This window comes from Mustelus asterias, chromosome 1 (assembly GCF_964213995.1).
Source record: "Mustelus asterias chromosome 1, sMusAst1.hap1.1, whole genome shotgun sequence".
NCBI lineage: Eukaryota > Metazoa > Chordata > Chondrichthyes > Carcharhiniformes > Triakidae > Mustelus > Mustelus asterias.
The window spans coordinates 41942613-41964628 of record NC_135801.1 but is presented as its reverse complement, the minus strand read 5'-3'; the positions used below and the strand labels follow the sequence as shown (position 1 = coordinate 41964628).

At 46.2% G+C, this 22016-nt stretch overlaps 1 protein-coding gene across 1 annotated transcript; it reads right to left on the bottom strand.

The window, feature by feature from the left end:
- Nucleotides 1-1774: 1774 nt before the first annotated feature.
- LOC144491534 (cold-inducible RNA-binding protein B-like) lies at nt 1775-2180 on the bottom strand. The gene is made up of 2 exons (XM_078209517.1): nt 1850-2180; nt 1775-1806 (listed from the first exon to the last, which is right to left on the bottom strand). The coding sequence occupies exons 1-2, from the start codon at nt 2178-2180 to the stop codon at nt 1775-1777; spliced, it is 363 nt and encodes a 120-aa protein (XP_078065643.1).
- Between the last annotated feature and the right edge of the window lie 19836 nt (nt 2181-22016).

Sequence of the window (22016 nt, the reverse complement as noted above, 5' to 3'; positions counted from 1 at the left end):
AAGTCCACAAATCCTTGAAGGTGGCAACACAGGTGGAGAAGGTGGTGAAGAAGGCATATGGTATGCTTGCCTTTATAGGACGGGGTATAGAGTATAAAAGCTGGAGTCTGATGATGCAGCTGTATAGAACGCTGGTTAGGCCACATTTGGAGTACTGCGTCCAGTTCTGGTCGCCGCACTACCAGAAGGACGTGGAGGCGTTCGAGAGAGTGCAGAGAAGGTTTACCAGGATGTTGCCTGGTATGGAGGGTCTTAGCTATGAGGAGAGATTGGGTAAACTGGGGTTGTTCTCCCTGGAAAGACGGAGAATGAGGGGAGATCTAATAGAGGTGTACAAGATTATGAAGGGGATAGATAGGGTGAACGGTGGGAAGCTTTTTCCCAGATCAGAAGTGACGTTCACGAGGGGTCACGGGCTCAAGGTGAGAGGGGCGAAGTATAACTCAGATATTAGAGGGATGTTTTTTACACAGAGGGTGGTGGGGGCCTGGAATGCGCTGCCAAGTAGGGTGGTGGAGGCAGGCACGCTGACATCGTTTAAGACTTACCTGGATAGTCACATGAGCAACCTGGGAATGGAGGGATACAAACGATTGGTCTAGTTGGACCAAGGAGCGGCACAGGCTTGGAGGGCCGAAGGGCCTGTTTCCTGTGCTGTACTGTTCTTTGTTCTTTGTTCTTTGTTCTTTGGCATTCAGGCACTGCACTCAATTGGAAGATGTATCACAAACAAAATCAATTCCAGCTGAAATGTAATAATAGACGGTGTATCGTACAATCACGCCTTGTATCCTAGCAACAGTAATGATGCCTTCATTCTGTGGCAGTCCACTGTGATAAAGGTGTTTGAGCCATCATGTCAAACCAGTGGTTGGTGACTTCTGCCAAATGCTGCAGGGCTCCTCCAGAATGGTCCGTAGTGAAAGTGCTTTAAACCTCCCAGTGCTGTGCCATATTAACTTTGTGTGCTTGCTGTGGTGTTCATTGTATACAGGCTTCCCGGTTATGCTTGGGTTATGCATCAGAGTCAGAAGCCATGTGGGAAATTTGAATAAAATCAGAAAATGTTGGAAACACTCAACAGTCTGGCAGCATCTTTGGAGAGAGAAATAGAGTGCACAATAGAGTGGGCGGCACGGTAGCACAGTGGTTAGCACTGCTGCTTCACAGCTCCAGGGTCCTGGGTTCGATTCCCAGCTCGGGTCACTGTCTGTGTGGAGTTTGCACATTCTCCTCGTGTTTGCGTGGGTTTGCTCCGGTTTCCTCCCACAGTCCAAAGATGTGCGGGTTAGGTTGATTGGCCAGGTTAAAATTGCCCCTGAGATGTGTAGGTTAGAGGGATTAGCGGGTAAATATGTGGGGGTAGGGCCTGGGTGGGATTGTGGTCGGTGCAGACTCGATGGGCCGAATGGCCTCCTTCTGCACTGTAGGGTTTCTATGATGATGAATTCAGATTGATGACTTTTATCAGAACTCATGCAGTATCTTTGTGGTAAAATGCTGGAGGGAATCTTCCTGAGGCATTGAGGGTCTCACCTGTCTGTTGGCCTGCTGAAGCACAGAATTCAAATTTAACCATCTACTGTGGTGTGTTTCAAATCTGGAACCCCAGAACATTGTTCCAGGTCTGTGTATGAATATGTCATTTTAGGAACAAAGTGGGAGGTTGATCCTGAATCTGGCAGAAATGCTTCTCTTGCTTTGATCAGTCATAGTCCCTGTATGAGCGGCCATCGTAACCACCACCACCACTGTAGTAGTATCCACCTTGGCCCTAGCTATCTCGGCCTCCTGTATCAAACCGGCCTCCGCCACGATAGCTTCCTCTCGCCACTATCCCAATAGTCACCTCCTGCTCCTCTCCTGCGGCCACTGTTACCATAGCCGCCACTATAGCTGCCTTGACCATACCCGTGGCCGCCTCCAGACCTTTTCTTGGCATGACCCACCCGGATCTGGCGCCCATCGAGGGATTTTTCATTCACCGCCTGCAGCGCGTCCCTGGCGTTCTCTGGGTTTTCAAAAGTGATGAAGCTGAAACCGCGGGACGCCATGGTGTCTTTGTCTTTAATCACTTTCACCTCAGAGATCTGCCCGTACTTGGAGAAAACCTCTTCCAGGGACTGCTCCTCTGTGTTGAAGTTCAGGCCGCCGACAAACAACTTTCCTGCTTCAGTCATGGTGGCGGGATTGCTGCGCAGTTGAGTGTGTGAAGCTCTAGGAGCTGGTTTAACTGGTGGAGCCGGTGGTCCTGGTGGTCTCGGAGACCGTGTATGTGGTGGGGGTCTCCTACAATCTCGGGTGAAGTGTCCTGGCTGCCCATAATTAAAACATATCCCTCTATCTCTCCACGGGGCTGCTGTGTAAGGTGGAGCTGTACCTCTCTGGTGTTGGTGATCCCCTCTACCCTCGTTTCTCCATACTGGACCCTGGCTAGCCCTCATTGGAAGCATTCTCGCCTCCCTTTCTGACCGTGACATTGGGGCTCCCTGAACTTCCTGTTCCCAGACTTGAGCTAAGCGTCGGAGAACTCATGCTTCATTGTGTGTGGTCTCTGCGGGGTCAAAATTAGCGCAGGTTTTCTTGCCTTCCTCTGTAGTGTGCGAGACTAATGTCCGAGCCCATTTGGATGAATCAGCCTCATTTAATCTAGCCCTATCTAATTCCCCATGTACTCCCGTGAAGTGGATCCATAAACGACTGGCAAAGGCAGTCGGATGTTCCCCTTTCCTCTGTCTACATTTATTTAACCCATCTACAGGATCCCCTTTATTAAATCCTACCGCGGTCAGTATCGCTTCCTTAATTTCGTTTAGGGTTCCTTCCCCGACATTTTGAGGGGCTGGCAGGGCAGACCGTACAGACTTGCTTAAGCACATGACTATCAGCTTCACCTCTTCCCTTTCATCTAGTCCATGCATTATCTTCTGCTGCCTAACATCCTCAAAGAAACTGTGTGGATCAGCCGATGGCTCAAAGGTTGTGATTTTATTTGCAATCTCAGCCAATTGTGCCACCATAAACGGGGTCGTGTATGTAACAGCTGGGCCCTGAGACTCTCCTACCCGAAGTTCTGTCATCACTGGGTGCATCGGTACTGGAGGTGAATCTGGGGGCGCAGTGGGTATGACTTCCCCTGGGAAGGATAGTGGTGGACCCCAATCCTCGGTTTGCGTAATGTAAAGACTAGCATTCCCCTTTAACTCTCCCCAATCCGCATTCTCTATCTCCTCTTCCTCTATTGTCCCGAAGGTTCACATAAACCCGTTTTGAACTGATTTTAGGGATTCCAGCCGTGAAATTTCTCGCTGGCATTTGGAGTGGTCACGGTTGCCTGTCTCTGTTCTTTACTGGCTTGATGTAGCACTTTTATTGCCGCCTGCAGATCAGCGCACTTAGCTTCCAATCGTGCTATCGCCTGCTCGGCTTCACCTTTGGCCAAGACAGCGCACTGGGCATCTTGGTGGACTCTTTCATACTGGGTTTGAAAATTGCCCAGATGTAATAAATTTGCCTGGTTAGTTCTCCTTAATTCATCCACCTCTCTGTCCTTTTTGGCTCTTATCTGCTCTATCCTCTCCTGCTGCTGTTCCTTTAGTTTCTTAATCTCCTCCTCCTTTTCCTCCTGTGCCTGCTTTGATTCCTCCAGTTCCTTACGAACTGTGTTTAACTCCTTTTCTGTTCCTAGCAGCTGTCCTAAGCAGCTCACAATGGCAGTCGCTTTCTCACGTTTGCCTGCCCGTTTCCCTGAACTTTCCTCAGATCATCCCAATACTTCTGCCCTAGGGATCCCGGTCCCGTCTCGGTATTGGCACAAGATTCTGCCCCTAGGGGCCACCCTTTCTTCTTAATAAATTCCCTGATTTTTGTTTCCCATATGGGACACTTCTCTGTCTCCGTGCTGTTTCCTGCCATTCTATTTTCAATGACAAGGGGTAGGGAGTTGATTGGACTGTGGGTACAGCTTTGGGCTACGTTCCGGTCCTAATCCCTCTGGATTCTAATGTAAACCTACGGCGTTTACCCTATCCTCCCTGTTAGCAACAACGCATGCACAGTGACAATTACCGAAAGCAGTTATTTGTCCAATAAGGAGTTTACACCTGTTGGCTGAGTTTTAAATAATCGTTCAATATAGATTCTGTGGGATTCAATATCGGAGCAACAAAATTACTTCTTATCGATGTCCTGGTGGAGTCGCCAATTGTTGTGCCTGCCGCACAGTCTGTTTTAACCCTTATACGGTGGACAAATAACTGCGAGTAGACGTCTTGTTAGTACAACCAATATTTATTTAAAACACACAATCAATAATCACCCACCCCACCAACAATAAGTTATCTTTACAGAAAATACTAAAGTTCAAGTCCAATACGAGACCTTGACTTAACTTTGCGTGACTGACAAGGACCCAAGCAGATATTGGCCTTTATCTGTGCGCTGGTCTCTGTAGTCCTCTGCGTAGTCTGGTCCATTGGTCTGGTCTGGCACTCTGGCTCTGGTCTTCCTTCCTTCTCAGGTGTGGTGGCTCTCCTCGTGCTGGTTGTTGCTGGGCGACGGTCACCATTGTTGTAGCTCGTTCGTGGGGTCAGAGAGAGAGAAAGGGCTTCTTCTGTTGTGCAGCACCTATTATCCCTCCTTGGTTTTGTGTCCTTTTTGGGCGGTCTCCTGATTCTTGTCAATCAATCGATCAGGGCTTGATCACCCTGATCGATAAGAGTCCAATCAGGTGCTGCCACCCCGATCTCTGGGTGTGTACCCAACGGCTATGCCTGTAGGTGCTGGAGGCACTTAGGTCACATACCTCCCTCCCAAATAAGGGGTTAAGGCTTCCTATGTCTGGTAAACAATACAGTTTGACCAGAAAGTCCCTTTTGTCCTGGAGATGACCCATATCCTGTGTATTCGCCCGTCTGAGCTGCAGCCTGTTTATCTCTGTCTTTTAGGCTGCAGCCTGTCATTTTAGTTCTTGCCCAATTGTCCCAGAGTGGTTTACACATCGCCATTTTAGGTGGCCCATTTGGCCACACAATATCCTGCAACAGCAAATTTCCTGATCAAATCCCAGGTCCAGTATTGCAAGGGAATGGGGTTCTTGGTTGTATTCACCATTTTGGTGGAACTCTGTGCATTTTGATGATGGAGTCAGCATCGTCAATCACTGACTGCCTCCGGTTCTAACAGCACAATTACCTCACAAATAGCCCTGTGAATTTCTGGGGTCCATTGTCATAACTAAAGTTTAAGTTTTAATACTGTTTAGCTATTCATTTTTTGATTGCAGGCCGATGATCAAGGTCGATGATCGAGTGTCTCGGAGGGGAGTTAGAGAAAATCTCCATTACAAGGGAGGAAGTGTTAGGTTTTTTAGGGAATATAAAGACTGACAAATCCCCAGGGCCTGATGGAATCTATCCAAGGCTGCTCAGGGAGACGAGAGATGAAATCGCTGGGCCTCTGACGCAAATCTTTGTCTCGTCACTGGACACAGGTGAGGTCCCAGAGGATTGGAGGATAGCTAATGTGGTCCCGTTATTTAAGAAGGGTAGCAAGGATAACTCAGGAAATTATAGGCCAGTGAGCTTGATGTCCGTGGTGGGGAAGTTATTGGAGAAGATTCTTAGAGATAGGATGTATGCGCATTTAGAAAGGAATAAACTCATTAACGATAGTCAGCATGGTTTTGTGAGAGGGAGGTCATGCCTCACTAACCTGGTGGAGTGTTTTGAAGAAGTGACTAGAATGGTTGACGAGGGAAGGGCCGTGGATGTCGTCTATATGGACTTTAGTAAAGCGTTTGACAAAGTCCCTCATGGTAGTTGGTGCAAAAGGTTGGATCTCATGGGATAAAGGGGGAGGTGGCTAGATGGGTGGAGAACTGGCTTGGTCACAGAAGACAGAGGGTGGTAGTGGAAGGGTCTTTTTCCGGCTGGTTGCCTGTGACTAGTGGTGTTCCGCAGGGCTCTGTATTGGGACCTCTGCTGTTTGTGATTTATATAAACAATCTGGAAGAAGGTGTAACTTGGGTGATCAGTAAGTTTGCGGATGACACGAAAATGGCTGGACTTGCAGATAGTGAGGAACATTGTCAGAAGCTACAGAAGGATATAGATAGGCTGGAGATTTGGGCAAAGAAATGGCAGATGGAGTTCAATCCAGATCAATGCGAAGTGATGCATTTTGGTAGAACTAACGTAGGCGGGAGCTATATGATAAATGGCAGAACCATAAAGGGTATAGATACGCAGAGGGACCAGGTGTGCAAGTCCACAGATTCTTGAAGGTGACATCACAGGTGGAGAAGGTAGTGAATAAGGCATATGGCATGCTTGCCTTTATAGGACGGGGCATAGAGTATAAAAGTTGGGGTCTGATGTTGCAGTTGTGTAGAACGTTGGTTCAGCCGCATTTGGAATACTGCGCCCAGTTCTGGTCGCCACACTACCAGAAGGACGTGGAGGCTTTAGAGAGAGTGCAGAGGAGGTTTACCAGGATGTTACCTGGTATGGAAGGGCTTAGTTATGAGGAGAGATTGGGTAAACTGGGGTTGTTCTCACTGGAAAGACGGAGGATGAGGGGTGACCTAATAGAGGTGTATAAAATTATGAAAGGCATAGATAGGGTGAACGGTGGGAAGCTTTTTCCCAGGTCGGTGGTGACGTTCACGAGGGGTCATAGGTTCAAGGTGAGGGGGGGGAGGTTTAACACGGATATTAGAAGGACGTATTTTACACAGAGGGTGGTGGGGACCTGGAATGCGCTGCCGGGCAAGATGGTGGAGGCGGACACACTGGGAACATTTAAGACTTATCGAGATAGCCACATGAACGGAGTGGGAATGGAGGGATACAAAAGAATGGTCTAGTTTAGACCAGGGAGCGGCGCGGGCTTGGAGGGCCGAAGGGCCTGTTTCTGTGCTGTATTGTTCTTTGTTCTTTGCTGTTGTTAAGCAGCCAGCATTTTTCGGGCTGTTTATTTGAAAGTGCTGGTCAGCTTTTACTAGTTTTCCGGCTTGTTATATATATACATATGAACAATAGATCTCCTGAAGTGATTCCAAGGAAATGTAATCTCATCTCAGGAATTAGATTGTGGATACAAATTACTTGAACTTTGGTGTTCTTTGCTGTCCTCTAAATCCCTGATGAGAATATTGTCCTATAAATCACTCACTCATATTTATTATTCCCTATTTTCTAAATGAAAAAGTAACCCATTTACTATTTCCTTTTTTGTCATTAATTCCATTCAAGGTAAGAGCCTATGATGAGGAAAGTAGGGCAGCTCTCACTTCTCCTGGCTTGATGCCTGAACAAATATAACTCAGGGGCAGCAACGTATTCTGGGACTTCACTTCAGACGGTTAGCTAAAGGTTGCTGCAATGTGCTTCCTGGTGACTGAAAAAGACTACACAAGGGAAAACTTCCATTCTGTAATTCTTCCTACAAGCAATGTGAATTTGTTACACGCCAGTAGTGCGAAGAAGAATAGAAGCACGGATACAAAGCTTCAGCTTGTGCCAGACCCTCACCTTGAGGGCAGCATGTGTTTAAATACTTGGATATGCAGTAAAAACGATGGCCAATTCATTAACAAGCTCAGTCTTTGCAGTGTCTCTAGACACTTTGCTAAGTGTAAGAAATAGCTCAAACATAAAGAATTCAAACAAGAGCGAACACAAATCGCATCTGTTCATGGCCAACTGATTTCACTAACTTCCTTGAGCTTTTGGAATGCAGTTCCCACTGAGTTTAAAACTGCTGGAGTTAACGCTGCAGCCATTAGCACGGTTCAGGAAGGATTGTGGCAGCAGGTTCCAAGCAGTTCGAAGGAAGAAAATATATATTCAGATCAAGTCACAACAAAAGGTCAAAGTGGGACACTTAGCTATTGAAAAATCATACTATCGCTTTTCTACAAAATAGATTTGATAATGGTGTTGTGGTTCTATTGTCCTATTTTCGAGTATGAATTTATGATGGCAATGCTCTAAAGTTTTGTCGGCTGAATATCTTGACAAATTCCTGTCCTTTGGGGCAATACAGAAGTTAAATAAACGTCATGTTAGTCATTGGGAACAACTATATATTTTACAATATAGTCCACACAAGGTCAGGAGAGTCTGGTACCTTATTAGAAAACAAATGACCTTGTTACACCTTTACACTGAAGCATATAATGCATTAGTATTCTGGTCATATGCACTTAATCTTATCAGTCATGCTCCAGTGACATGTTATGGATGAGATTAGTCTTTGGGTCGCAGTGAATCAACAGTTCATTTTGCATCCCATCTGATTTTCTTGTGAGATTTAAAACAGACTGCCAATTTGCTATGGCCCATTTTGCAGCACTGCCGAAGACCAATGTCCGCATGATTAAGCCCATAACCACCAGTAACAGATTTTAACAGAGGCATTATAAAACTATGGATTCATATAAACTTTGAGGATGAAATTACCCTGTGCACTGTTTGTAATGAATTGGCTTACTGGGTTCAGTAAAATTACTCTGATTTGATATTTTTGACAAAGTTGTCGATTCACCAAAACTATGTAAGTTAACAATAGATTCCACAGATTCATCACTATCTGGGTGAAGAAATTTCTCCTCACCTCAGTCCTAAAAGGTTTACCTCTTATCCTCAAACTGTGACCCCTGGTTCAGGACTATCAGGAACATTTTTTCTGAGTCTACCCTGCCTACCCTCATAGAACTATGAAGTTATCAATTAATCCTATCTCATTTTACAGTACAAGGTCAAGTATAACCTGCTCTCCGGTTTTCTCTAGAATGTGCTATTCTAAGAAACTATCCTGAAAATATTCAATGAACTCCTTATCGAGGCTATCTTTGCCCATCTGACTTTTCCAGTCTATATGTAGATAATAATACTCTATGATTATTTTCCAACAAGTGCCCAGTATGTCTTCCGTTGTACTATGTCCGAACACATAATTAAAATTATGGAGTCCACATACCACACCCTCAAGTGATTACTTGATTGTATCATTCCTCAGTTCAACCTAAATCATTTCTATATCTTGGTTTCCTGAATTTAAGTCAACCCTCTCTATGGTGCTAATACCATCATTAATTAACACAGCCACCCTCCACCTTTTCCTAACTTCATGTCCTTCCTAAACATCACATCCACTTCAATAGTCAGGTCCCAATCTTTGTCATCCTGCAGTCATGTTTCTGTAATCGCTATCAGATGGGATTCATTAATTTCAATTTGCACTATCATTTTATCTGTTTTGCTTCAAATGCTATGTGCATTCAGGTACAAAGCTTTTAGTTTGTCATTTTATTAGTTTATTATTTTTGTAACCTCCAACTTTTACTGCTGTTTTACTCTTAGATTGTACTCTTTGTCCCTTCCTGTCACCTGTTTATCATTTCCAATATTAATACTTTTCTTTCTTGCCTTGTTGCTACTCTTTGATCTACCTCAGCTTCCAAAAATTGATTTGTTTTAAAACTCAGCCTATTTCCCTAGTTACGTGGCTCACTAGAAAACCAGCCTCAGCATGTGGGACAGCCCCACTTTCACTTGTACTGGTGCCAGTTCTCCGTGAACTGTAACCCTCTTCCCAGACCAGTCTCCCACACCAGTCTTTGAGCCATGCATTCATTTCCCAAATTTTATTTGCCCATGCCAATTTGCATGTGGCTCAGGCCATAAATAAGCCAGATTCCGACGTTCTGCCTTTTAATTTGGTGCCTGGCTCCTCATACTGACTATGCAGAAACTTCTTCCTTAATCCTCCGTTTATTGCTGGTACCTACATGGCTCTTGCAACTGGATTATGCCCCTCCCACTGTAAGTTCCTCTCCAACGCTGAACAAATATCCTGAACCCTGGCACTGGGCAGGCAACATAGCTGGACTCTTGTTCTTTACTGCAAAGAGGAGTACTGTCCCCTACTACCACTATATTCCTCTTTGCTCCTCCCAATTGAATGGTTTCCTGTATCACAGCGCTATCATCAGTCATCCTCTCTGCAACCTCCTCATCTCAAATCCAAACAAGCTGAAATAACCTCAAACCTGTTGGATAACTGCATAGATTGACACTCCTGTCCTGTGGGTCCCCTAGCCTGCTTCAGCTGCGGTCTCACCTTCTTGTTCCTGACCATCTTTCAAATCAGTCCTAAGGGATGTGACTGCCTCCAGGTACAAGGCACCTCCCTCCCTGATGTATCACAGTGTCTGCAGCTCAGCCTCCAGCTCGATGACTCGAAGCTGAAGCTCCTCAAGGCGCAGGCATTTACTGCACACAGTGTTTGCTCTGGATCACACGGTTATCCAGGAGTTCCTGCAAGCCATGGCACATCATCTGTTCTGTCATCCTTAAGTGTTTTAATTATCTACTTGATTATTTTATCAATTATTTATTTTCTTCTATGTATTCTGTTAATTTTGCCACAAATTCCTGTATTATTTTAAACCTTAGGAATGGAATAGACCTTAGCCAGTACCATATATTTACTGAACAGTTAGCTCTTTCGTGTGGTAGAACAAGAAGCAGTTTGTACAGGATGAAAAGATTAGAAAAAGCAAAGGAGCATCTCCCTCCCCTTCTGATCCAACTCCCTCAAGTCACCAAACTCCCAGCAATCCATTGTGATCATACTCCAGTGCTCGGTCACACTGACATGTGTCAGTTTAAATGTTTTGAAGCTAAAGGCACTAGCAGAGCCGAAGTACGGAGAAAAGAGTTCAAGCTCGGTTCCTGAATTAACTATCTACTGCTGCTTCCCAGTGGATAGTTCTATCTGCCTGTTTGGGGCCCAGGATGAGATTGAGAATTTTGATTCTGAGTTAGTATGTTCTGAAGCTGTAGAAAAGAGAAAGCATTCAGTATAGATTTACCATGGTGATGCCAGGGTGGGAAAATTTAGTGACAAGGGAAAATTACTCTTCACTGCAGCAAAAATGCCAACAGATATATTTTAGTTTTTTTTAAAATTATGAGCAGTTTGAATAAAATGGCTAGGGAAAGAATGTTTCTTCCTGTGGGGAGTCAGTGGATAAGTATTCATGAATATGAAATGAATACTAAAAGAATGAGGAAACGTTTAAGGACAAAAGTCTGCATAGAGATGCTGGGTGGAATATTTACTTATTCGTCTTGAAACAGTCCTCACAAGGGATGGAATTGATGGCTGGGGATTTGTGGTGGTGCTGAAAATTTTTGCTTCGCTCTGCCCAGTGTTCAACTGGAAGACATTTTGGCTTATCCAAAACTGTCTGATAGACAATCAGCCTGGCAACAGAGAGACAGTGAAGGGTTTGAGAGTTGGCGGTGAGGTACTCTGAGGCATCATTAGTGTGCAGGCAAAACCTGGAATGGGATTTTATGGCCTTGCTTGTCCCAAAACCATAAAATCCCGCCCCAGGTCAATGGACCTTTCCATTATCTGCCCCTCACCCACTCCGATTCCCATGATGGGCTGGGTGGTAAAATCCCGGCCTCAGTCTTGTATCTTCAGATTATGTCACTGAGTTGCAAAGTGTTAATAAAAAATGACAGGAGGCTAAGGAGAGGGAATGGGAAGATAAACCTTTGCAGTAGATTCTCCAACTGTGACTGGATAGGTTACAATGGAATCAGATGCAGGCAGTCCCATTCAGCTGGAAAATATGGAAGAGGCATTGGTGGAGGATGGTTTAGTCTACCATGTTATAGGTTGCAGACAGATCGCGAAGGATGAGGCCAACAGTAAACCACAGCCACAGTCGCAGAGGATGTCATTTGTCACTTTGATTCGGGGCTGTTTGGAGCTGTGATGGGGTGGGGGGACGGGGGGGGGGGGTGGGGTGGGGGTGGGGGTGGGGTGGGGGTGGGGTGGGGGTGGGGTGGGGGTGGGGGGGGTGGGGGTGGGGTGGGGGGGGGTGGGGTGGGGGTGGGGGGGGGTGGGGGTGGGGTGGGGGGGTGGGGGGGGTGGGGGGGGTGGGGGGGTGGGGGGGTGGGGGTGGGGGGGTGGGGGGGGTGGGGGGGTGGGGGGGTGGGGGGGGGTGGGGGTGGGGGGGGTGGGGGGGGTGGGGGGGGTGGGGTGGGGGGGTGGGGGTGGGGGGGGTGGGGGTTGGGGGGGGTGGGGGTGGGGGTGGGGGGGGGTGGTGGGGGTGGGGGGGGTGGGGGTGGGGGGGGGGTGGGGGGGGTGGGGGTTGGGGGGGTGGGGGTGGGGGGGGGTTGGGGGGGGTGGGGGTGGGGGGGGTGGGGGGGGTGGGGGGGGTGGGGGTGGGGGGGGTGGGGGGGTGGGGGGGGTGGGGGTTGGGGGGGGTGGGGGGGGTGGGGGTGGGGGGGGGAAATCAGATTGAAGAGATTCAAACATGGAATTACAGGAAAGATGGTCAAGAACCTGGGAAGCAACACATTCAATGTCTTTGGAGGGGAAAGGAAACTTGAATATGAGAACATGTTTGCAACAACAAAGGATTCAGCAGTGTTTTTTGAGGGGGTAGAGATTATTGATTAGTCACTTGATAGAACTTGAGCACTGCTGAAAAAAGAGACACCTTGTTGAAATGTTTCATTTTGCTCTCATTAAGACAGATTTGCAAGAATACCAAATCTAAAGGGAAGAACAATTAATGCAGCATGAGATGAGGGTGCTGATTGGTTGACAAGGGGACTCTGATTGGTAAAGATGTTGCTGTGGAGAATGCAACAGAGAACAATTAATTGTTTACCAATAAAACTTGACCAATCAGAGTCAACCTGACTGGTTTGAGTTTAAACAGGAGCATGGCATTTAATTTTTCCCTGGTCCATTCCTCATGGTAATGCTTCTGCCAATCAGAGGCCTCCTGCCAACCAGTCAGCACGCTTTTCTCATGCAGTATAAATTGTTGTTTCCTTTGGATTTGGTATTCTTGTGAATCTGTCCTGATGAGTGCAAAACTAAAAGCTTCAACAAGACTATGAATTGGGAGAGAAAGCATTGGGATTTGTTCCAGATTGATCCGGCAAAGAGCCAACTAAGGCACAGTGGATGTAAATGCGTGGTTCTGTGCTGTTAGCTTCTATAATTCCAAGATTCCTCCAATGCTCGGCATTAATCACAATAATGTTGCCATTTTCTTTTTTTGTATTCACGTCATGAAGTTAAAGGTTCCTGATAAATGCGAAGTGATGCATTTTGGTAGAAATAATGTAGGGAGGAGCTATATGATAAATGGCAGAACCATAAAGGGTGTAGATACGCAGAGGGACCTGGGTGTGCAAGTCCACAGATCCTTGAAAGTGACGTCACAGGTGGAGAAGGTGGTGAAGAAGGCATATGGCATGCTTGCCTTTATAGGACTGGGCATAGAGTATAAAAGTTGGGGGGGGTCTGATGTTGCAGATGTATAGAACGTTGGTTCGGCCGCATCTGGAATACTGCGTCCAGTTCTGGTCGCCACACTACCAGAAGGACGTGGAGGCTTTCGAGAGAGTACAGAGGAGGTTTACCAGGATGTTACCTGGTATGGAGGGGCTTAGTTATGAGGAGAGATTGGGTAAATTGGGGTTGTTCTCCCTGGAAAGACGGAGGATGAGGGGGAGACTTAATAGAGGTGTATAAAATTATGAAAGGCATAGATAGGGTGAACGGTGGGAAGCTTTTCTCCAGGTCGGTGGTGACGTTCACGAGGGGTCATAGGTTCAAGGTGAAGGGGGGGAGGTTTAACACTGATATCAGATGGACATATTTTACACAGAGGGTGGTGGGGGCCTGGAATGCGCTGCCAGGCAAGGTGGTGGAGGCGGACACACTGGGAACGTTTAAGACTTATCTAGACAGCTATATGAACGGAGTGGGAACGGAGGGATACAAACGAATGGTCTAGTTTGGACCAGGGAGCGGCGCGGGCTTGGAGGGCCGAAGGGCCTGTTCCTGTGCTGTATTGTTCTTTGTTCTTTGTTTGGTCATCGTGGGTAAAAACCAAGGATTTTTTTTAATTGCACCGTTGTCATTGTGCCTGAGGTTCTCCACAATAATTTGCTCTGCCACAAGAAAATGTCTCCCAACTTTATCAAATCTCTGTGTAACAGTAATTATTTATTAGCCTGTGTGTGTAATGATCCTAAATAAAGTACCGTTTGCAAGGATTAACATTGAGGTTAATGCACATTTCAACTGCTCTTAAAAGATGATGGGTGGGATTTTCCAGCCATTCATGCCACCAGGATTCTCCCACCCCGCTGCAGTGAACGGAGATTTGACTGAGCACCAAATTCTCTGTCCTCTCTGGCAGCGGTGGTGGGGTATGAATGGCTGGAGAATTCTAGAGTTATTCAAGAGTACTAGGAACCAAACGCATACTGCTTCAGTTGCATGCTGATACCAGAATAAAAAATGAAGAAGCAATGGGAGCAATTTGACTCAGAGCAATAATATAAAATCAACATTATTGATTCAGCTGCCTATAAAACATCCCTGCCAAAATGAAAATTAAATGACACTGCTCATTTTACTCTATCATCAAAATTTAGAATTACCCCCAATGTGTTTGCAGAACTTAAGAGCTAGCATGGCGAATTGAGTTTCTTGTTCTGGTTTCTATTTGCGCAGAGGCAGTTGGTCTGATGAATCCAAAAGCCAAAGTTTGGGGTTTCTCAATTGTTTATTTTCATAAAGGCTGGCATTATTTTCTCCTGCTACCTGATCTTCAGGAAGCTTCTGAAGTCTGCTAAAGTGAACATGGCCCTGGTACAGCCTCACATGAAGAGTACAAGTTCCTTCCTTCTCTACATGTGACGAGCAGAGTGGGCAGGGGTATTGCCCTATGAACTTTCACTTTGGTAGGCCGACTAACTGCTCTTCATTCCCAGAGTGATGGTGAGATCTACCAAAGACAACACTTGTTTTGTCAATCGGTGCATGTGCCTCATCATCAATATAGACGGTCAGAGAGAGAGAGCATGCTGCCAAGGTAAGTGAACTTAATCACTGCAGACAAGTTCTGGTCAGGGACCGAAATCTTGGGCTCAGGATGAGCTTTCCTTGGAGCATGCCGAATGGAAGAAAAAAGTTGTCCCATGCATTGGCGAATAAATCCATGTTGCATTTTGTGTCCAGCTCCAAACTGGCAGCTGGTGCACAGTCAACCGAAAACAGGGAATTGGGAAGTATGCACTTGAAGATCTTACTCTTCGTCTGGAGCTATCTCAGATTGAGCAGCATCTACTTTCGATGCCCAGATCACCATCATGGAAGGGATTGCAGAGAAAAACATGCTGAAGAGGATTGGCACTAACATGTCTAACTCCATTAGTGACTAGGAAAGGATCAGATGACTCACCATCATCCAGAATACATGGACGGATGCTGTCATGGGACTAATGAATCATTGTGATGGATTTCTCAGGGCAGTCAAATTTCTACACTACCATCCAAAGGCCCCCATGGATGACTGTGTCAAAGGCTTTGGTCAGGTCAGTAACCATGGTGTAGAGGTCCATGCTCTCTTTTTGGCATTTCTCCTGCAGTTTTCGAACTGCAAACACCATAACAACAGTTCCTTAACTTTTTAAAAAACTGTACTGGCTCACCAGGAGCAAATCCTTGTCAAGATGTTGCACTAAGTGGTGCAAAAGTATTCTGGTCCGGGTTTTGCTGGTGATGGAGAGGAGTGAGATTCCTCTAAATTGTTCATAGATTGGCAAGTTCCTTTCCATTTTACAATGGTATCATCTTTATATTCTTGTGGGGTAGTTCCTTGTTCTTACATAGACTAAAAGAGCTCAGTGAACTTCCTGATCAGGAATTGAACTCCAGCCTTGTAGAATTCAGCTGAGAGTGTAACAGCTCCTGGAGCCTTGCCTCTGGACAGGAGTTTGATTGCAATTGTCATTTCTAACAGTGTGGGAGGGTAATCAAAAGTGTTATTTGCAACCTACAGTAGTCTCCTGATTGCTTCTTTATTGATGGATGAAGGCCAATTAAAGATAAGGTTAAAATGCCCTGTTGAAAATATAAGAATATGGGTTTGTTTTGTCAGCAGTGGAGCACTGGTGATGAACCAGTAGGCTTGGGGACTGTAGACAGATTCCAGAGCATCATAGAATCTCCTCCAGTCTTTGTGGTGTCCATGTGACTGAAGATCATCTGCTTTCCAATTTAGCCAAGTGTCTTGCATCTATCTCTCTGAGCTTGCACTGGATGGACTTATGGATATTTCAGTAGGCATTGTGCTTCGACAGTGATAACTTGTCATTGAGGTAAACCCTGTAGAGGCAATGTTTCTCATTCAGTAGTGTTTGGATTACCTTATTTGTTTCATTGAACCAATCTTGATGCTTGTGAGAGGTAGGGCCAAGGGTTTCCAGAGCAGCGGACTACATTATATCCTTGAAGGTTGCCCAGTCGGCATCAATGCAGTGAGTGTCCATTTTAGCTGTGCAAGTGACTCTTGTGTTTCTCTGTGAGAGATTCCTTCATGCCTGCCTGTTTTGAGTCCTGAGACATTGAGACACCTCTGGACTTTCACTCCCTCATGGTCAGTCCAGCAATTAGTGCCACATGTAGCTTTTGATGCACACAAATCCTGCCTCTCCCTCTGCTTGGTGAGGACATAGTCAATTAGATACAATCAAGATGGCTTCTTGTGATTATGGAGGCAGAAAATTGTTGGTGATTAAGAGTTCATGCATATCTTCATAGGAGACTATTGCAGTTACAACCGACAACCCTGTTTTTTCTGATAATCTCTTCCCAGGCCTAGAGATCTGCTCCAGTGTATTGAGGTCACCAAGAATGATTAGCTTTTTTGACTTTGGCACAGTTGTAATCCATGACTGGAGGTCATCATAGAACTTATCCTTGACTTCATTAGCTTTGGGCACAGTAGGGGCTTACACACTGATGGAGTTGTTTGTTGATTGTTGGTCACAGGGTGTTTAAGCACCATCAGACAATCATTAACACCATTGGGAAGGGAAGTCAACTTACTGACAAGGTGGTTCATAACAGCAAAGCCTACACTAGCTTATTTCACTCCATTCCAAATGAAAGTGTTAGCTGTACCACTTTACTTGAACTGACCCTCCTCAGGATTGATGAGTCTTGAGACATGAGACACTTCTGGACATTTGAGCCCTCATGGTCAGTCCAGCAATAAATTACCAATCACGTTTAGCTTTTTAGTGGGAATTCAGTGCAAAAGGCTGAGGTTGGGTGAATGGTCGTGGTGGGGAAGCAAGAATGTAAGAGAAGAAAGCACCGATAAATGTTAAGATTCCACCCAATGTAAAGGTTGAAAATCAACCGTTACATAGAACAGTACAGCACAGAACAGGCCCTTCGGCCCACGATGTTGTGCCGAGCTTTATCTGAAACCAAGATCAAGCTATCCCACTCCCTATCATCCTGGTGTGCTCCATGTGCCTATCCAGTAACCGCTTAAATGTTCCTAAAGTGTCTGACTCCACTATCACTGCAGGCAGTCCATTCCACACCCCAACCACTCTCTGCGCAAAGAACCTACCTCTGATATCCTTCCTATATCTCTCACCACGAACCCTATAGTTATGCCCCCTTGTAATGGCTCCATCCACCCGAGGAAATAGTCTTTGAACGTTCACTCTATCTATCCCCTTCATCATTTTATAAACCTCTATTAAGTCTCCCCTCAGCCTCCTCCGCTCCAGAGAGAACAGCCCTAGCTCCCTCAACCTTTCATCATAAGACCTACCCTCCAAACCAGGCAGCATCCTGGTAAATCTCCTCTGCACTCTTTCCAGCGCTTCCACATCCTTCTTATGGTGAGGTGACCAGAACTGCACACAATATTCCAAATGTGGTCTCACCAAGGTCCTGAACAGTTGCAGCATAACCCCATGGCTCTTAAACTCCAACCCCCTGTTAATAAAAGCTAACACACTATAGGCCTTCTTCAGAGCTCTATCCACTTGAGTGGCAACCTTTAGAGATCTGTGGATATGGACCCCAAGATCTCTCTGTTCCTCCACAGTCTTCAGAACCCTACCTTTGACCCTGTAATCCACATTTAAATTAGTCCTACCAAAATGAATCACCTCACATTTATCAGGGTTAAACTCCATTTGCCATTTTTCAGCCCAGCTTTGCATCCTATCTATGTCTCTTTGCAGCCTACAACAGCCCTCCACCTCATCCACTACTCCACCAATCTTGGTGTCATCAGCAAATTTACTGATCCACCCTTCAGCCCCCTCCGCTAAGTCATTAATAGAAATCACAAAGAGCAGAGGACCAAGCACTGATCCCTGTGGCAGTCCGCTAGCAACCTGCCTCCAATCCGAAAATTTTCCATCCACCACCACCCTCTGTCTTGTGTGGCTTTTGCTACCAAATAAACCTGTTGGACTTTAACCTGGTGTTGTTAAACTTCTTACTTCGATCAGACAGCCAGTTACCTATCCAATCGGCCAACTTTCCCTCTATCCCACACCTCCTCACTTTCATCATAAGCCGACCATGGGGGACCTTATCAAACGCCTGACTAAAATCCATGTATATGACATCAACTGCCCTACCTTCATTAACATACTTAGTTACCTCCTCAAAACATTCTATCAAATTTGTGAGGCACGACTTGCCCTTCACGAATCCGTGCTGACTATCCCGGATTAATCCGCATCTTTCTAAATGGTCGTAAATCCCATCTCTAAGGACCTTTTCCATCAATTTACCAACCACCGAAGTAAGACTAACCGGTTTATAATTACCAGGGTCATTTCTATTCCCTTTCTTAAACAGAGGAACAACATTCGCCATTCTCCAGTCCTCTGGCACTATCCCCGTGGACAGCGAGGACCCAAAGATCAACGCCAAAGGCTCTGCAATCTCATCCCTTGCCTCCCAAAGAATCCTAGGATATATTTCATCAGGCCCAGGGGACTTATCGACCTTCAGTTTATTCAAAACTACCAGGACATCCTCCCTCCGAACATCTATTTCTTCCAGCTTATTAGCCTGTAACACCTTCTCTTCCTCAAAAACATGGCCCCTCTCCTTGGTGAACACTGAAGAAAAGTATTCATTCATCACCTCGCCTATCTCTACTGACTCCACACACAAGTTCCCACTACTGTCCTTGACCGGCCCTAACCTCACCCTGGTCATTCTTTTATTCCTCACATAAGAGTAAAAAGCCTTGGGGTTTTCCTTGATCCGACCCGCCAAGGACTTCTCATGTCCCCTCCTAGCTCTCCTCAGCCCCTTTTTCAGCTCATTCCTTGCTAACTTGTAACCCTCAATTGAGCCATCTGAACCTTGTTTACTCATCCCTACATAAGCTTCCCTCTTCCTTTTCACAAGACATTCCACCTCTTTCGTGAACCATGGTTCCCTCACTCGGCCATTTCCTCCCTGCCTGACAGGGACATACCTATCAAGGACACCCAGTATTTGTTCCTTGAACAAGCTCCACTTTTCAATAGTTCCTTTCTCTGACAGTTTCTGTTCCCAACTTATGCCCCCTAAATCTTGCCTAATCGCATCATAATTACCTCTCCCCCAATTGTAAACCTTGCCCTGCCATACGGCCCTATCCCTCTCCATTGCAATAACAAAAGACACCGAATTGTGGTCACTATCTCCAAAGTGCTCTCCCACAACCAAATCTAACACTTGGCCCGGTTCATTTCCCAGTACCAAATCCAATGTGGCCTCACCTCTTGTCGGCCTATCCACATATTGTGTCAGGAAACCCTCCTGCACACACTGCACAAAAACTGCCCCATCTGAATTATTTGACCTACAAAGGTTCCAATCAATATTTGGAAAGTTAAAGTCCCCCATGACAACTACCCTGTGACACCCACACATATCCATAATCTGTTTAGCAATTTCTTCCTCCACATCTCTATTACTATTTGGGGGCCTATAGTAAACTCCTAACAACGTGACCGCTCCTTTCCTATTTCTAACCTCAGCCCATATTACCTCAGTGTGCAGATCCCCCTCGAAGTGCCTTTCCGCAGCCCTTAAACTATCCTTGATTAACAATGCCACTCCTCCACCTCTTTTACCAGCTTCCCTACACTTACTGAAACATCTATACCCTGGAACGTCCAACAACCATTCCTGTCCTTGTTCTACCCATGTCTCCGTAATGGCCACAACATCGTAGTCCCAAGTACCAATCCACGCCCCCCGTTCATCTACCTTGTCCCGGATGCTCCTTGCATTGAAGTAGACACACTTCAACCCACCTTCCTGTCTAGCGGTACCCACCCTTGACCCTGATACCTTCCCCAATACCTCACCACCCTCACCCAATACCTCACCACCCTCACTGACTTCTGGACTACAACTCCTTTTCCCACTCCCCTGACAAATTAGTTTAAACCCCCCTGAAGAGCCGTATCAAATTTCCCTCCTAGGATATTGGTGCCCCTCTGGTTCAGGTGCACCCCGTCCTGTTTGTACAGGTCCCACCTTCCCCAGAATGTGTTCCAATTATCCACGTATCTGAAACCCCCCCTCCTACACCATCCCTGCAACCACATGTTTAACTGCACTCTCTCCCTGTTCCTCAACTCGCTATCACTTGGCACCGGCAATGTACCAAAGATGACCACATGTTTTGTCTTGGCTCTCAGCTTCCAGCCCAGCTCCAGAAATTCCTGCTTTAAATCCCCGTCCCTTCTCTTACCTATGTCATTGGTACCAATGTGTACCACGACTTGTGACTGTTTCCCCTCCCCCTTCAGAATCCGGAAAACACGGTCTGAGACGTCACGGACCTTGGCATCCGGTAGGCAACATACCATCCGTGAGTCTCTTTTGCTGCCACAGAACCTCCTATCTATCCCTCTAACTAATGAGTCCCCAATAACTATTGCCCTCCCACTCTGCCCCTTACCCTCCCGAGCCACAGAGACGGACACAGTGCTGGAGATCCTCTCACTGCGGCTCACCACTGGTATGTCATCCCCCTCAACCGTATCCAAAGCGGAATACTTGTTGCTAAGGGGAACGACCACAGGGGATCTCTGCACGGACTGCTTCCTCCCAGCCCCTCTCACCGTCACCCATCTGTTTTCATTCCTCGGAGTAACTGTATTCTTAAAGCTTCTGTCTATGGCCACCTCTGCGTCCCTAATGATCCTAAGTTCATCCAACTCCAGCTCCAGTTCCCTCACACGGTTTTGGAGGAGCTGCAGATGGGTACACTTCCCACAGATGTAATCAGCAGGGACACTGTCGTCGTCCCTCACCTCAAACATAGTGCAAGAGGAACATTGCACTGCCTGCACACCCATCCCCTCTAGATACCTTGCCAGTACCAGGTAGAAACAGCAAAAATGCATTAAACTCACCCCTGCTCGCCCTGTCCCCCGAAGCCCTGTGAGCCAAAGCCCTTATAGCTCACACTCTGCTTCCCACACACTCCCCTGCCCGTTCCCGACGCTGCCCGCTGTATACTGCAGCCTACCTTTTATACTTCGCGCGCTTAAAAAACCCTTTCCAGACTCCTTAGCAGCCCACTTCCAGTTTTCACTTTAAACTTAAAATACTACTACAAAAGTAAAGGCCAAAAAAAAACACACACTAGCTGACTAATTAAATAAATAAACAATTCAATAAATCTCTCACCAGCACTCCTGCCTCCAATCACTCACTCTCAGCTTGCTCCAGTGGAACAATGTTACATGGCTACCCTTTCAGAAATGAGTGGTGTACGGGAGAAAAGGCTGCAATGGGAGGTGAGAAAAGATATTAAAGTAGATTCTTGAGGAGGAAGACCACTTATTCAGAATTCATTCAAGTTGTAACAATTCTGATAATCAACAGATTTAAGTCCAAAGTAGCATCAGTGTTTTTTTTTATTTCAAGCTATTTCATTAATGCTTTATGCGAATTCTTCATGAAATTTATGGCACATGAAAGATCTTATCAATAGGAACTGTTGTTATCAGTGTGGCACACAGGGTTTGTTCACAGTTCATTAAGGCAACAATTCACAGCTCTTGTGAGTCTCACAGCACTGGACTGTGTTGTACAATCCTGGCCATTGAGATAAGTATAATAACATT